Source organism: Eriocheir sinensis, chromosome 13 (assembly GCF_024679095.1).
Source record: "Eriocheir sinensis breed Jianghai 21 chromosome 13, ASM2467909v1, whole genome shotgun sequence".
In the NCBI taxonomy this organism is placed as follows: Eukaryota; Metazoa; Arthropoda; class Malacostraca; order Decapoda; family Varunidae; genus Eriocheir; species Eriocheir sinensis.
Genome location: NC_066521.1, coordinates 2,174,350 through 2,190,393, shown reverse-complemented (window position 1 = coordinate 2,190,393; position 16,044 = coordinate 2,174,350). Strand labels below are relative to the sequence as shown.

Below are 16,044 nucleotides of genomic sequence, written 5' to 3'. Positions count from 1 at the left end.
CCAGTGTATGGAGCACATCACACACCAGCACACACACCGCTTCAAAGCAAAGAGCGTGAAAACTTCTGACCACATGCAGCAGAGATGATGAACATAATGTATGTTGTTATCATATATTCTGAAAGTGTGCTCCATTTTCCTTCTATCAATCGTCTTTTCCTCCTCCCTTGTCCTTTCCCGTCTACTGTCTTCTCTCACCCCTTTTTTCCTTTCCTCCTCCTCCTCTTCCACCACCTACTCCCTTCTTCATCTTTTCCTCCTTTGCTTCGTCCTCCCTCTACCTCCGCCTCCTCCTCCTCCTCCTCCTCTTCCTCTTCCTCCTCCTCATCCTCCTCCTCCTTTCTCCCTCCTCCCCCCTCCTTTATTTCCTCCCTCCTCCTCCAGATCATCCTGTCCGGAGAGTGCGGGGAGTCCGAGGTGAGGACTCTAGAGGACAAAGAGAGAAAAATATTTTGCAGGAATGGAATCGACTCGTTTGTAATGGCCGAGCCGAGGTGAGTGTTGTGATGTTTAGTTTATATGACATGGAAGCCAGACCAAGTGCTGAAGAAAAAAATCTAAAGCAAGGCCCGGCATATTATCTTCCTATAAAGAAATACATAAAGAGATAAATATAGATAGATGGACTGAAAGGTAAGTAAATGCTGAAATGGAATATATAAGTTTAGTTTCATAAATGTTTTCCTATTTCCCCTTGAACGAGTTGTCCTGATGAACCTCAAACAGTACTAATATGCACCAAATGTTAACCACTGGCTGATTTCTAATTGCAGTCATTATATAGACCCCTAAAAGATGCACCGCAGTAGTACATATTTTCCTCCTATTTATTTTTGTGTGTGTATGTAAACAGACCCCTAGGAGACCTGCAGTACCTAAGGATTTGGCATGACAACTCTGGGGAGGGTATTTTCGCCTCGTGGCAGCTGGCCTTCGTAAGCGTGAGGGACCTGCAGACACAGCACAAAACTCTCTTTATCGCAAACCGTTGGCTCGCTCTTGACCACGACGATGGAGAGGTGAGAGGTGTTGTAAGAATGTGTGTGGTAGGTGCATCTCGGGTAGCATTAGTGAGGGAAGCAAGGGATGCGGAGGAACATAGGTAAATGTGTGACGGTTAAGTGAGGAAGTTAGTATAATATTGGCAAAAAGTGCACTGACGATGAAATGAAATATGGTGAAAAACGGGAAAAGACGACATGAGGGGAGAACTGAAGTACAGGGAGGATAAGTAACACGATGGGGATGTGACAAGACCACACAAGTGTAGACTGTTGAAGTGCATGGAAGACGAACGGATCGATGGGAAGGTACAGCAGGATTTCCTAATTAACGTCTTCGACAATAATATCAAGTAACAACATATATCAAGTTTATACAGCACGGTTTGGGTTCTCTCATATAACGGATTTTTTTTGCTGGAAGGAAGCGTCTGGGCACATAATATATATATATATATATATATATATATATATATATATATATATATATATATATATATATATATATATATATATATATATATATATATATGTCAATAGAAAAAAAAATGTCAAGGAAATAGCGATATTGCAAATACACAATAATGATTTTGCATGATTAAGAAAGCACTGACAGGAGTACATTTTTGGAACCATGGAGCCATGCAAACAATATGTAGCTGGAAACAGTAAAATGGAAATCTTTGATAACATTGACATCTTGTTCTTAAAATGTGGGGAAACATCTCCGATGTATTTAGATGAAGGTATTCTTAAAAGTAATAAATAACAGAAGGAAGTGTACATCACCACGACTGTCCTGTGTCCTGACATGTTGCAGATCGACGTCACCTTGTCCTCCTCGAGCATGGATGAACTGACCAACTTCAGTCACCTGTACGAAGCCAACAAGCAGCGGGGCATAAAAGACAGACATATTTGGTTCTCTATGTTCTTCAGGCCGCCAAGGTAACCTTATGATCCTCCGTCGACAATGTCAGTGTATATAACAGTGGGCCCTGATCACGTCATAAAGTATTAATATAAGTTGGCTTATTTTAGAATATTGAAAAGAATATATCAATCATGGTTGGCTGCGGACGGAGCAGTTTTTAAAAACACAAAATTGTTGAAATCGCTGATAAACGATGCACAAGTATCTTAACACTGCTCATAGCAGCCAAATTTTTGTTTCAACTAACATGTCGAAACTTTTTGAAAAAAGGTATGTTTATCGAAAGTTTTATTTTTGTATTGAATCATCTTCATACTAGTTTGAGAGGATTAAGGAAAGATCGATATGGTCCAGTGTATACTTTCCACGGTAGGTACAAATAAGAAATAGTGCCTACAGTGTCAACAAAGATTAGTCACCCAGACTAAAAAATAAATAGTAATGGCCTGTCAAGCTCGACAAACCAAATTAATGAAAAAAAATGTTAATAATTAGTCTAGCCAGGAATGCTGGTTCGTCAGAATGACTACTGTTTTTACTAATACTTCAAAATTGGTCATACTCATCCTGATTTCAATTAGTCGGATTTATTGTCTTAAGACCTGGTTTTACATTAATATTAATCATACATATACTAATAACAATTAGTCACACTGACTGGTATTAATTCATCAGACTCACTAAAATTTGAATCCATATTTGTCAAACATTATATTCCAATGTTTGGTTATATTCCCATCCCCATCTCAGTTCACAACAAAGATCCTGTGAAACAAAATAACTATAGTTTCCAGATCTTATAAAAAAACATATAAATCATGATATTTCCATCACTCAGGCTGTGGTACAGAATCCAAGATAGACAATAATAAAAAAATACTACCATTTCTCAGTCCTCCAAGATGACTGACTCATACGAGGCAAAATCAATTATATTTCACAGGAAAAGGAGTACGGCAAAAATCCCTACCTAATCTATGATGGAAAATCTACATGTTATTCAAGCTATTGCAGATGTCCTAATGTCGCACTTCCTCCTGCTACATACATGTAGCAGGATAAAAGAGACCCTCAGGAGCAAAGGGACCCTCGCTGTGTGCATGAGCTGAAAAAAAGAAACGAGCACACACTCGCTCGCTTGCTCTCTCTTGTCAATGGGTGGAGGCCCTCCTCAGAGTAAACACACGGCAGAAGATTTCTATCCTCCTTAGTCTCTTCATTAGTTTGTTATAACCACCCCTCTACACACGACTGTGTGGTGAATGAGAGGTAAATGTACGTTGTTTTCTACCCCTTTGCCTTTACTATTTTGTTCTCAATAGGCAATCGATATTTAATTTCCATGATATGGAATTTCCAGTTAAGATTTTCAGTGATCGGGAAACTAATAATATTAATGCAGAAGAAGAATGCAGCTGAGGGTTGTTGGAGACAGGGGGACAAATACTTGGGAGAGTTTCACGAGTAGGCCATCAATAGTTTCTATGTACAGCAAGATTATCTACTTATATTTATTGCTGTTTTAATATTGTACAGCACTTGAAATCTCACTCTCTCTCTCTCTCTCTCTCTCTCTCTCTCTCTCTCTCTCTCTCTCTCTCTCTCACACACACACACACACACACACACACACACACACACTATTACTCTCCAACGTGACATCCCTCAACAACAAACTGGACGAAGTCATCACCACCATCAACACCACCAGTGTTGATGTAGCAGCCATAGCAGAAGCCTGGCAAATAACCCCTGAAACCTGCAACATCACGGGTTACCAACTATTTCACCGCCTCAGGACAGGTAAACGTGGTGGAAGATTAGTGTTGTACTGCCGCTCTGACCTTCATCCCACCCTCCTCCCTGTGGACCCCCCAGAGGGTGTGGAAGCCCTGTGGGCGAGGCTCACCCCCCCCTTCCCACCCCCGCCTCGCTGCCTCAATCATCCTCTGTCTGGTCTACCACCCTCGTCGCGCCGCCACGGCCAACCAACTCATCCTCACATCATCGACAACATGGGTGACCTCCGATCATAAGAACATAAGAACATAGGGAAACTGCAAGAGGACGGGTGGCCTACACAGGGCAGCTCCAGAATCCCCCCCACTACTCACGGTGGGTGAGGTGTAGTTACAGGGGTTACAGGTAGAGGCTTGATCCTCGTTATACCGGCGGTACTAGGCACGCATCCAGTACCCCGTCACCTTACTGCACCCACACCTCACTGCCACCTGTCGTCCTCGTCCATGTAGCTATCCAGTCTACTCTTAAAACAAGCTATCGTCCCTGCACTAACTATGTGATTGCTGAGTCTATTCCATTCCCCCTACACCCTATTACTAAACCAATGCTTGCCTATATCTCTCCTAAATCTATACTTTTCTAATTTAAATCCATTACTGCGAGTTCTATCCTGCTGGCTAATTCTCAGTACTTTACTTATATCGCCTTTGTTGTAACCCTTGACCCATTTCAATACTTCTATCAGATCTCCCCGCACTCTTCGTCTCTAGTGAATGTAAGTTTAGATGTTTCAGCCTATTTTGATATGGGAGGTTCCTCAGCCCCTGAATCATCTTGGTTATCCTCCTCTGAACTGATTCTAGCAAGTTGATGTCCATTCAAAGATTCCCCTCTGCAAAAGTGGTAATTTGTGGTGATTTTAATCAACTCAACACCAGTGAAATAGAAGAGCAGCTGAACCTCACTCAGGTAGTGGATTTTCCTACTCATGGGAGAAACACACTTGACCTCATCCTCACCGACCTCACCCAGCACTACCTCCCTCCTCAGCCACTCCCTCCCATGGGACGCAGCAACCACGCCTCCATTCTGTGGTCGCCGGCGCCTTCCACCTCACGCCCCGCACGCACTGTTGCCAAGACCTACAGACCCGTGACGGACTCAGCAGTGCGCCAGTTTGGTCAGTGGATCACACGGTACCCCTGGACTGAGGTGCTCACTGTTGAGGACGTTCAAGACAAGTGGAGTAACTACCAGCAAACCATCACCACAACACACCATCACTTCTTCCCAGAAAAATCTCAGCGCACCCACCCATCAGATGCCCCTTGGATCACACCCAGGATTAAGCGCCTCATGCAGCAACGCAACTCAGCATTCTTCACCAACCCCTCCCTCTTCAAGCATCTCCGAAACAAAGTGATACGGGAAATCAAGGCAGCAAAATTAACATACCCCAACAAGATACACAAGCTCAAGCAGGAAAACATCAGCAGGTGGTACTCCAAGATCCGTGACCTGTGTGGATTAAACAAGACCACCGCCTCCATTCCGGGTGTGGCCCACCTGCCCGCCCCGGAAGCAACTGAGGTCATTAACACCCACTTCGCCGACATCTGCCAGTCCTTGCCCAGCCTAGACCTCACCAACTCCCCGCCTACCTACCCACACCTGCACCACTCCCTTTAGTTCAAGAGTACGAGGTTGCCAACGCGCTACTCAAGCTCAAATCGAGACGCTCCACTACTCCAGCTGACCTCCCTATCAAACTTTACCAAGAATTCTCCACTGAATTAGCCACTCCTCTGTGCTCCATCTTCAACGCCTCTCTCCCTCAAAGTCAGTGTCCCGCAGACTGAAAGACAGACTACGTTACCCCCGTCCCCAAAACAAGCTCACCTCAGTCCCTCAGCGACTACAGGCCCATCGCCATCACCCCGATCCCCAGCCTGCTCTGTGAAGGTTTTATCTTCAGATGGGCCTATACTCACCTCGCCCCCCTCATGGACCAACAGCAATTTGGGAACATCAAGTCCTCCTCCACCACTCACTGCCTCATTTACCTCCTCGATTACGTCTACAGGAACCTTGAAAAACGCAAAACATCAGTGGCCCTCACCTTCGTAGACTTCCGGAAAGCCTTCGACCTCGTTCACCACACCACCGTCATCACCAAAGCCATCAGCCTCCAGCTCCACCCCAGCCAGGTGTCCTGGCTCTCTAATTTCCTCTCCCGCAGAAGTCAGGTCGTAAGGCATCAGGGAGCGACCTCCCCCCCTCAGCACCTCACCTGTGGGGTCCCTCAGGGGACCAGGATGGAACCATTATGCTTCCTGATGCTTGTAAACGACGCCATGACGGACACCAGTGCTCGGTGAAAATATGTGGACGACACCACCCTCACTACCACCATCAACAATGACAACCCGGATTACAGCCACCTCCAGCTCCTCCTTGACCGCCTCCACACTTGGACAACCGACAACAAAGTCACCCTCAACACCAACAAGACTACGATAATGCATCTCCACACCTCCTCAGAAACCCTCCCCCCTCCCTGTGTCTCCATCGACGGCCGTCCCCTCCAGGTGGTACAGTCTTTCAAGCTTCTCGGCCTCACAATTGACAACAAACTGACGTGGGGCCAACACGTCAGCTCCCTCACAAAGTCAGCCACCTACCAACTACACCTCCTCCGAAGACTGAAGAAACTGGGGACACCCGCGCGTGAGCTGGCGAGTGTGTACTCCACCTTCATACTCCCTCGGCTCACATACGCGTCCCCAGCTTGGTCATCTTCCCTCAACGCCACTCAACGCCATCAACTCGAGCGGGTGCAGAAAAGGGCGGTGCGGCTAATCCTGGGGACCGGCTATACCACCTACCAGGCGGCCTTCTCCGCCCTGCACCTCACCACCCTTCAGGCCTGCCACCAACACCTCCTCCAGCAGTTCGCCACCAAACTCCTCCACCACCCACGACACAGGAACCTGCTCCCCCCGGTAGCTCCCCCTCCCCGCTACAATGTCCGACACCACAACAAGCTGCTCCCCATACGTGCGCGCACAGACAGGTACAAGAAAAGTGCAATACCGACAATAGTGGGAATCCTCAACACATAGACACTCTACTCCTAAGTTAATTTTAAGTTTGTAATTTTAATTATCTCCATATATAATATGTATATTTTCATCTCTCGAGCTGCTCATCCCTAAATAAACCGTATATTATTATTATTATTATTATTATTATTATTATTATTATTACACACACAGACACATTTCTACTTCAACACTATTACTAGCCTATTTTTCCGTGCTTTTACTAATCCCATAACTTTCTTCCTCAACGTGGGAGATGTGTGTGTGTGTGTGTGTGTGTGTGTGTGTGTGTGTGAGAGAGAGAGAGAGAGAGAGAGAGAGAGAGAGAGAGAGAGAGAGAGAGAGAGATTCAAGGGCTGTACAATATTAAAACATAAATATATAAAAGTAGATAACATTGCTGTACATTTTTTTTCAACAACATAGGAAGCAGCTCAATTTTCGTTTTACAGCACAGAGAGCAACTCAAGGGCAACAAAAAGAGGATGTAAAAATAAGCCCGCTAACTGTTGCTCTCATATAGTGATAAGTATATATAAAGTGTCCAAAAGAGAGGTCAATTTCGGATGGAGAGGTGTCTTGATACACTCTTCTTGAAAGAGGTCAAGTCATAGGCAGGAGGAAATACAGAAGGAAGACTGTTCCAGAGTTTACCAGTAAAGGGGATGAAAGAATGGAGATGCTGGTTAACTCTTGCATAAGGGATTTGGACAGTATAGGGATGAACATGAGTAGAAAGTCGTGTGCAGCGGGGCCGCGGGAGAGGGGGAGGCATGCAGTTAGCAAGTTCAGAAGTGCAGTCAGCATGAAAATATCGATAGAAGATAGAAAGAGATGCAACATGGCGGCGGAATTTAAGAGGTAGAAGGCTGTCAGTAAGAGGAGAAGAGCTGATGAGTAGGGTTTGTTTCCCGGGATCCCGGACACTTTTCAAGGTTTAATAATTCCGGGATATTTTTGCACATCCTGGGAAATCCCGGGATGAAATTAAGTACAAAAATAGGGGCAAATTTGACTGCAGGATGGTTGTGGACTTGTGGTTCTATTTATATTTATATACAGGGTGTCCCGTGAGGAATGTGTGTGTGTGTGTGTGTGTGTGTGAAGGAAGGACTTACTGTTTAGGTATTCTCTTGATTATTATAAAGCAGCCATGGCACCCCCGTTACCCGTAACAGAGCTCGTATAATGAACACCATGTCTGCATATTCCACGTTGCTGTATGTATACGGCATTGAGATGAGCGTGACAACTTAACAAAATTACAAAAAAAGCAGCACACTTTCCCTCCTCGCGTGAGTGACCGACCTGTGACGGTTGACAGTAAACTGTCTGTCTGTCTGCCTGCCAGCACCGCTGATCGCTGTTGCCATAGTTCCCAAAGTTTTAGCTACTGATTGCTACGATGATACATAACTTTTTTTAAAGTTGTTGCGCTACTGTTGTTTTTTTAAGCTGTTGCGCCAGACATATCGAAAGCCTTTGATAGAGTCTGGCACAAGTCTTTGCTTTCTAAACTGCACTCTTTCGGATTTTATCCCTCTCTCTGTACCTTTATCTCCAGTTTCATTTCTGGCCGTTCTATTTCTGCGGTGGTAGACGGTCACTGTTCTTCCCATAAACCTATCAACAGTGGCGTTCCACAGGGCTCTGTCCTATCACCCACTCTCTTCTTGTTATTCATCAATGATCTTCTTTCCATAACACACTGTCCTGTCCACTCATACGTCGACGACTCCACACTGCATTATTCAACTTCTTTCAATAGAAGGCCATCACAACAGGAAGTACACGACTCCAGACTGGAGGCTGCAGAACGCTTAACCTCAGACCTTGCTATCATTTCCGATTGGGGCAGAAGGAACCTTGTGTCCTTCAATGCCTCTAAAACTCAATTTCTCCACCTATCAACTCGACACAATCTTCCAAACACCTATCCCCTATTCCTCGACAACACTCAGCTGTCACCATCTTCAACACTAAACATCCTCTGTCTATCCTTAACTCAAAATCTCAACTGGAAACTTCACTCTCCTCCTCGAGGTTGGGCGTTCTGTATCGTCTCCGCCAGTTCTTCTCCCCCGCGCAGTTGCTATCCATATACAGGGGCCTTGCCCGCCCTCGTATGAAGTGTGCATCTCACGTGTGGGGGGGGCTCCACTCACACAGCTCTCCTGGACAGAGTGAAGTCTAAGGCTCTTCGTCTCATCAGCTCTCCTCCTCCTACTGATAGTTTTCTACCTCTTAAATTCCGTCGCGATGTTGCCTCTCTTACTATCTTCTATCGCTATTTTCACACTGACTGCTCTTCTGAACTTGCTAACTGCATGCCTCCCCCCCTCCCGCGGCCCCGTTGCACACGACTTTCTACTCATGCTCATCCCTATACTGTCCAAACCCCTTATGCAAGAGTTAACCAGCATCTTCACTCTTCTGTTGAAAGAAGTTGAATAATGCAGAGTGGCGTCATCAGCGTATGAGTGGATAGGACAGTTTGTTAAAGAAAGAAGATCATTGATGAATAACAGGAAGAGAGTGGGTGATAGGACAGTGTCCTTTGGAACACCACTGTTGATAGGTTTAGGGGAAGAACAGTGACCGTCTACCATAGCAGAGATAGAACGGCCGGAAATGAAACTGGCGATAAAGGAACAGAGAGAAGGATATAATCCGAAAGAGGGCAGTTTAAAAAGCAAAGACTTGTGCAACAAGAAAGTGTTGAAAAAGAAATCTAGCTAACCACTGCTTCCACAAAGGACGAAATAAAGAGTAGCCATAAGAGAGGTCCGTTTCGGGTGGAGAGGTGTCTTGATACACTTCTGTTAACAGAGGTCAAGTCATAGGCAGGAGGAAATACAGACGGAGGAAGTGTAAACGAAGAGTGTAGCTGATGATGTTGATATCGGCTACTTCATGTCCAAATTCTTCATCCTTCTGACCAATCATCTTCACATTCACATCATCATGTGATGAACAAAGAAGGCCAATGAGTTGACATTCTTCATGAGCACATTCCTACCTGGCAGAGAAGTGGTCATTGTCATTTTGATGTCAGTATGTCCAGATGTACGTCTCTCACGTTCATGGGACTTGATGGAGCCCTCCTAGTACCGGTCAAAGATAGCATTCACCTCATGACTTCGAGATACTGATTTGCTGAAGTTAGCTGCCTGCTGTTCCACTGTTGCATTCTTTGGCCAGGAGACGTGGTACGGCATTGCATTACCATCAGTGAATGGTTGAATGCTTCAATAATGCAAGATGGCTGACAAGAGAGGATTTGTTGCCTTTCCTCATATCACCATATTCATCGAATAGACTGAATGGCCCCTGTGAGCACTTGTCACGAGCATTCCTGCATTCAACCTTTCTGTGTCATACACTGTCTTGTCTCCGACTCTGACATCTTCAATGACTTAATTTCAAGAAGATGAAACTGGAAGCAGTGTCTGAATCTTACAACGGCTTACTAATTTTCTTATAAAAGAAGGGGTACTTATTTGCCCCTATAAAAAATTTGGCCCAGGGGTGCCAGAGTGGCATCCGTCGGATTCTTGTTCAGAACATGTGGAAGAGTAATAAACAACCAAAAAACCTTGTAAAGCCTATACCCTAGAGCAACGTTCAGCTAAAAAAAAAAAAAAAAAAAGTTTCCTGGACTGTAATGTAGAATTGCCGGCGTAAGAATGGATAGGATAGTTTGTTTTGGAAAGTAGATAATCAGTGAACAACAGGAAGAGGTTGGGAGATGGGACAGAGCCCTGTGGGACACCACTGTTAGTACGTTTAAGGGGAAGAACAGTGCCCGTCTACAAAGCGGAGATAGAACGGCCAGAAAAGACTGATGATAAAGGAATAGAGAAAATAATAGAATCCATAGGAGGGTAGTTTGGATTTTGGAAAGCAAAGAGATGTGCCAAACTCTATCAAAGGCTTTTGATATGTCTAGCGCAACAGCAAAAGTTTCACTGAAACGACTGAGAGGATGACCAAGAGTCAGTTAGAAAGGCAAGGAGATCACCATTAGAATGCCCCTTGCAGAACCCATACTATTGATAGCCTACTCGTGAATCTCTCTCTCTCTCTCTCTCTCTCTCTCTCTCTCTCTCTCTCTCTCTCTCTCTCACACACACATTAATATTTTAACTTCAGTTCTATTAGCTTAGCTTTCCATATTTTTCTCTCATTCCGCAACAATTCCATATTTTTATCTAGAATATTGTAACGTAGAAGACGGTGTGTGTGTGTGTGTGTGTGTGTGTGTGTGTGTGTGTGTCAGGAGAGGCTATCAATAGTTTCTGTATATAGCGATAACTTATTATTATACTTATATTTTTTTTATATTGTACAACATCAATTTACCGTTTACCGTTGATGAGGTTTCAGGCCCTGCTCCGCCGCTGATGCAGCGCTCAACGAGGGCCTTAACAATCACAACGTTAGCCTCAATAATAGTCTTCGAGGCACTTATTCTCAAACATCGTAGTGAGTGATTGAGTCTTAATTGCTTTCACGAAAAATATCACATATAACCATTAGTTCAGTTTTCGTGTCTAATGTTTAATATATTATCATTAGAGTGTCACAATTAAATATCCAACGATTATTTCCAACACACTGAACATCCATCACACAAAATTTATCGTTGAGTACAGACACTGATTAATAGCCATGATCGGTCATGTTACGAATTCTCTCTATTTCAGTCTGGGGAACTACACAACACTGGTCATTCGCTGAGTGGTTGATTTCAGGCTTCTTGTACCTCACACAGTTTATGCATTTCTTCTCAGCCATAATGCATTCCTGTGATTTATGATTGCCAGCGCATTTGAAACAATTTGGGGCGTCTCTATTGGTCTTGGCAGTACAGTTGGCCTCAAGATGGCCGTATCTCTGACAATGATAGCATATAATTGCATGGTATCTGTCTCTCACTGTGTATATTCCCCATTATAATTTTAACGTCTTGATTCTTGTGAATTAGCTCTCTTACAGTTGGATCACACCTCAGAATGTAGTGCATCGTGCCGCCTGCTGCAGGCTTACTAAAAACCAGCTCAATCTTATCCTCAACACCCTCAATTGCGTGTAACAACTAACTCATTGCGGTCCAAGATGGTCTCCTTTATTTTTTCCTTGGTCTCCTCTTTATGCACATTGCATATCATGATCTTTGGTTTCATCTTTCCAACACTCTTGGTACTAATTTGCTCAACAGACTCCAGTTTTTGAGCAGCCTCATCCCTTGTGTTCTCATTATCAAAGTTTATGACAATGTTACCTCCATTTGTAAATCTTGAATCAGTTATCTGAATACCATTCAATGCCTGAGAGACTTCATCCATCATGTATGCTGCCTTCTTTTCCTGTGTAGAAGCTTTTACAAATAAGAGATTTTTCTTGACCTTGTCTCTCTTTACCACCTCAGCCCAATTGGATTCAGCATACTCAGCACGTTTAAGTGTGTCAACAACTGATCCCAGCTTATCCTGCACCTTCTCACCCCATGATTCAACTTTATCCTTAAGCACAGATATTTCCTAAGATCATTTTTGTTTGAATTCATCCAATTTTTCCACAATGCTGGTAGCCAGAAATGCTTTAAGGAGGCAAGGGGTGCATATCCAATTTATTTTACCTATTATCCAGGTTGATCCCAGACAAATTAGCACACTTCACATGACACCACCTAGTGCACAAACACCTTCCTGTCCACTTCTCTCCTGGGAATTTTGCACAAACATAACACAAATCCCCCAGTCCCTTGGCCCTAGCAGCCATGTGGACACTGTGCGGGGCTAGGCGCAACACACCCGCTCAGCACCACGGTCACTCACACACACACACTCTCTCTCTCTCTCTCTCTCTCTCTCTCTCTCTCTCTCTCTCTCTCTCTCTCTCTCTCTCTCTCTCTCTCTCTCACACACACACACACACACACACACATATGGTCTCCCATGTTAAAATGTAGAGAAATAAGTAAATAGTTGTGGGATTGATAAAAACTCGGAAAGCTAGGCCAACAGAGTTAGTTTTTTTATGTGCGAGGCGACATTACCCACTGTAACACTTTTTCATTGATATTTGTAATATATATTGTACAGCACTGGCCATTTTAACATTGGACACTGATCGCTATATAACACAATAAATATAATAGTAGGCGTTGTGTATCGATCGTGTCAACCAGATTTTTTTCCCCATAACTTGATTATCTCCATATACAAGGCGTTGGGATGGACTGTGCATATCGTGTGACGAGGGGTTCCACACAGCCCTTTCGGACAGTCAAAGGTTCCCCAACTCTAAATGACAGCCTTCTATTTATTAATTCAATTTTTATTTGTAGGCACATTGCTTAGCTAGATCACATGTATTAGCACTCTTACTTCGACAATGTGCATATAAATGCCACCCAACTTGTATTAATGAGTTTTGCCCGCTAAAATGTGATGTGTGTGGATAATTAACAATAATTATGCCTAAATGATTTTTTTTTTCTTAATTGTGACAACTCTAGCCTGATTGCATGCAATTTTCTAATGTAATATTGCTCCCTCGGGTATTACACTCCCAACGTTGCTTCTGATTCACAGACATATCTTTTTTTTTTTTCATTAAATGACTTCAGGCATCTTATAATTTGTCATTGAGAAAATATCCTTCATATAAGGAATACTGATTAATGTAATGCACATCTCGCTCATCTTTATACCTGATGTCAAATCAATCAGAAAGATTTTCATCATTGCGTATCTCGTATTTCTTCTCAATTCCTTCTTCTCATGCTTCTAGACATATCCCTAACTCAATTTTATTCGTTATTTGTCAACAAAATTGTATCATTATTTAGTTTATTTAGGTGAGGTATCTGCAAGTTTCACAAATTTTTGGGGTATACTTTTTATTTCATAAAAAAATCAATGTATAGTATGTTTGCCATTGTTGAGCAAATATTTCCTTTTATATATTGTTTTGTAAAAATAACGAGATCTTTTGAAAATTGCTAAGTATTTTTTTTTTTTGGGGGGGGGCTTCATTAATGAAAAAAGTATTTGGTTATTTTTTTCATAAGATAAAAAAATGATTAAATAAATAATATAAATTATGTTTCTGTAATTAAGAAGGATAATTAAATTAATGCGATAAGTTCTAGAGAAATGTCTTGATAGTGCTTTAACAAAAAACAGCGAACTGAGAGACATATTTCAAAGATGTTAACATGATGCAAAGTGTGAGTGCAGTGTTACAAAGTAATGTCTACTGACCCAGGTCTCGGTACACTCGTGTGGAGCGCACTGCAGTGTGTGCATGCTTTGTCTACCTCTCGATGTTATGCAGTGCCATGTGGTACTCCACCATCCCTGATGAACCGATGGGTCAAGGCTTCTTCGTACTTGGGCCTTTCTCTTTGACTACTGAAAAGGTAAGGATGCATGTTCGCCCACTGATAAGACTTTGTGACTTAGTCCTTTCACATCCTAATGCCATACTAAGGATGGTTTGATTAATCTGTTTCTATACCATTAACTGAGCTTTGACATACATCACAAATCCATGGTACTCTACTGTATGGCATAAACCAATTGAGTAGCTAACATTACAGCAGGTCTTCGTTTAGTTTCAATGTATATCTGAAAGTTTTTTTCGACACAAGGAAGTTCAAACTACAACATGAAAACAAATGTAAGGCCTCGGCCACACCCCTCGCACCCACCCCCGTCGACGCACACGAGGGATGAGGTGAATTGTTTTTATAAATAGTTCCGTGCTTCACTTATTTGGCATTTTATGAAAAATCTGTATACCACATCGCGTTCAGGAGGCTTTTCTTTGTAAGATAGAAGAGTTTATTTCAGTACTCATTTCATAGCCGCTGCAAATAGTAGCTATACGTAAAGTGTGTCATAAACATTACAGAGGGATTCTTTAACTTCAACTAGTCACAATTTATTTAGTTTTTGTTTTACTGAGTTTTCACAAACATGTTCGGGTTCTGTAATCACTGCTGCGTTAACCAAAATGTCCTATCCAGTGTATGAGTTGAGTTATGGTAATTAATATCGAAACATGTCTGATGTCACTCCTTCTGACCCAGCGATCTCGCGCGAAAAAAGGTCTTCGTCAACTCTCCCTGCTTCCTCGCTTATCACCTTTACCTTTACCCTTACCCTTACCTGCTAGCTGCCAGTGTGGCCACCTCGATTAATTATAATGGAGAGAGAGAGAGAGAGAGAGAGAGAGAGAGAGAGAGAGAGAGAGAGAGAGAGAGAGAGAGATGGCACCCCTTAATTTGTACAGGCATCAGTGGGCTTGGCTTCTCTTCTTGTGGTCTACCCAGTGATCCAGCTCATCATTTGGCTGTACAGGACGTCACAGCCACGGGTGAAGCCATACTCCAGAGCCTTCACCGCCAGGCATGACCAGCAGCAGTGTCAAAGTAAGTGGACCCTTCACACTTCACAGACTCCTCTGCCTTCGTGTCAGAAAGAGTAAACCCTTTATACTTCACGTGCTCTTCAAATATCATGCTATAGTAATCGATCACTTCACTCTTCAAGGACTTTACAATTACTTAATGCTGGAAGACACCTGCCTCCGAACATTTGTTGGCGAACACGTTAGAAACACATTGACAATATGCTGCAAGCATGTTACCTAACTAACTTTCGAGTTGCATAGGCAAGGGGGAGCGTCGCCTCACACATCTGTCGCCTCCAACCACGACGGTCCCCACGCAGTTACCCTTCCCATTTAAAGCCACTTTTGGCAGGATCGATCAACATGCCCCACCCATGAATTACGTGGGCATCCCTTTGGTCTCTTCCTTCTTTAGGGTAGACGTCCGGGAAGTCTCCCTCGTGCCAAATAACCGGAAATGGAGAGCACGGACTAGGCTGGCGACAGACCTCGATTATGTTTCATGAAGCAGTAGCTGGTTCGGCACAGTCGCCACTGCGATACCCCATAATCTTGCGAAGGCACTTGGCACCAAAGGCACCTACACGCCTCCTCATGTCGCTGTTCACTGTCTCACATCCATCTATAGAGTAAGACAGGGGGCATAAAGGAATTAAGCACTGAATCCTTGTCGCCTGCATAAATATCGTGTTGAGCGACTCCATAACACCGTGGGCAAGGCAATTCCACCGAGTGACTTAATAACAACCCCACCACTGTTATGTACTACGCTATCAAGGTATGTGAAAGTTTCAGTGACTTTAATGTATTCACCACATGCCTGAAAAGACTGAGCGGTGGC

At 43.5% G+C, this 16,044-nt stretch overlaps 1 protein-coding gene across 1 annotated transcript; it reads left to right on the top strand.

The window, feature by feature from the left end:
* Window positions 1-387: 387 nt before the first annotated feature.
* Window positions 388-15,278, top strand: LOC126997791 (polycystic kidney disease protein 1-like 2). Its single transcript, XM_050859007.1, has 5 exons — window positions 388-494; window positions 854-1,019; window positions 1,822-1,949; window positions 14,055-14,208; window positions 15,084-15,278. The coding sequence occupies exons 1-5, from the start codon at window positions 481-483 to the stop codon at window positions 15,276-15,278; spliced, it is 657 nt and encodes a 218-aa protein (XP_050714964.1). The 5' UTR covers window positions 388-480.
* The last annotated feature ends 766 nt before the right edge of the window (window positions 15,279-16,044 follow it).

Coding starts and splice junctions, on each gene's coding strand:
- LOC126997791 (XM_050859007.1), top strand. Junction 1,020..1,821: donor TTGACCACGACGATGGAGAG/GTGAGAGGTGTT, acceptor GACATGTTGCAG/ATCGACGTCACCTTGTCCTC. Junction 1,950..14,054: donor ATGTTCTTCAGGCCGCCAAG/GTAACCTTATGA, acceptor CTACTGACCCAG/GTCTCGGTACACTCGTGTGG.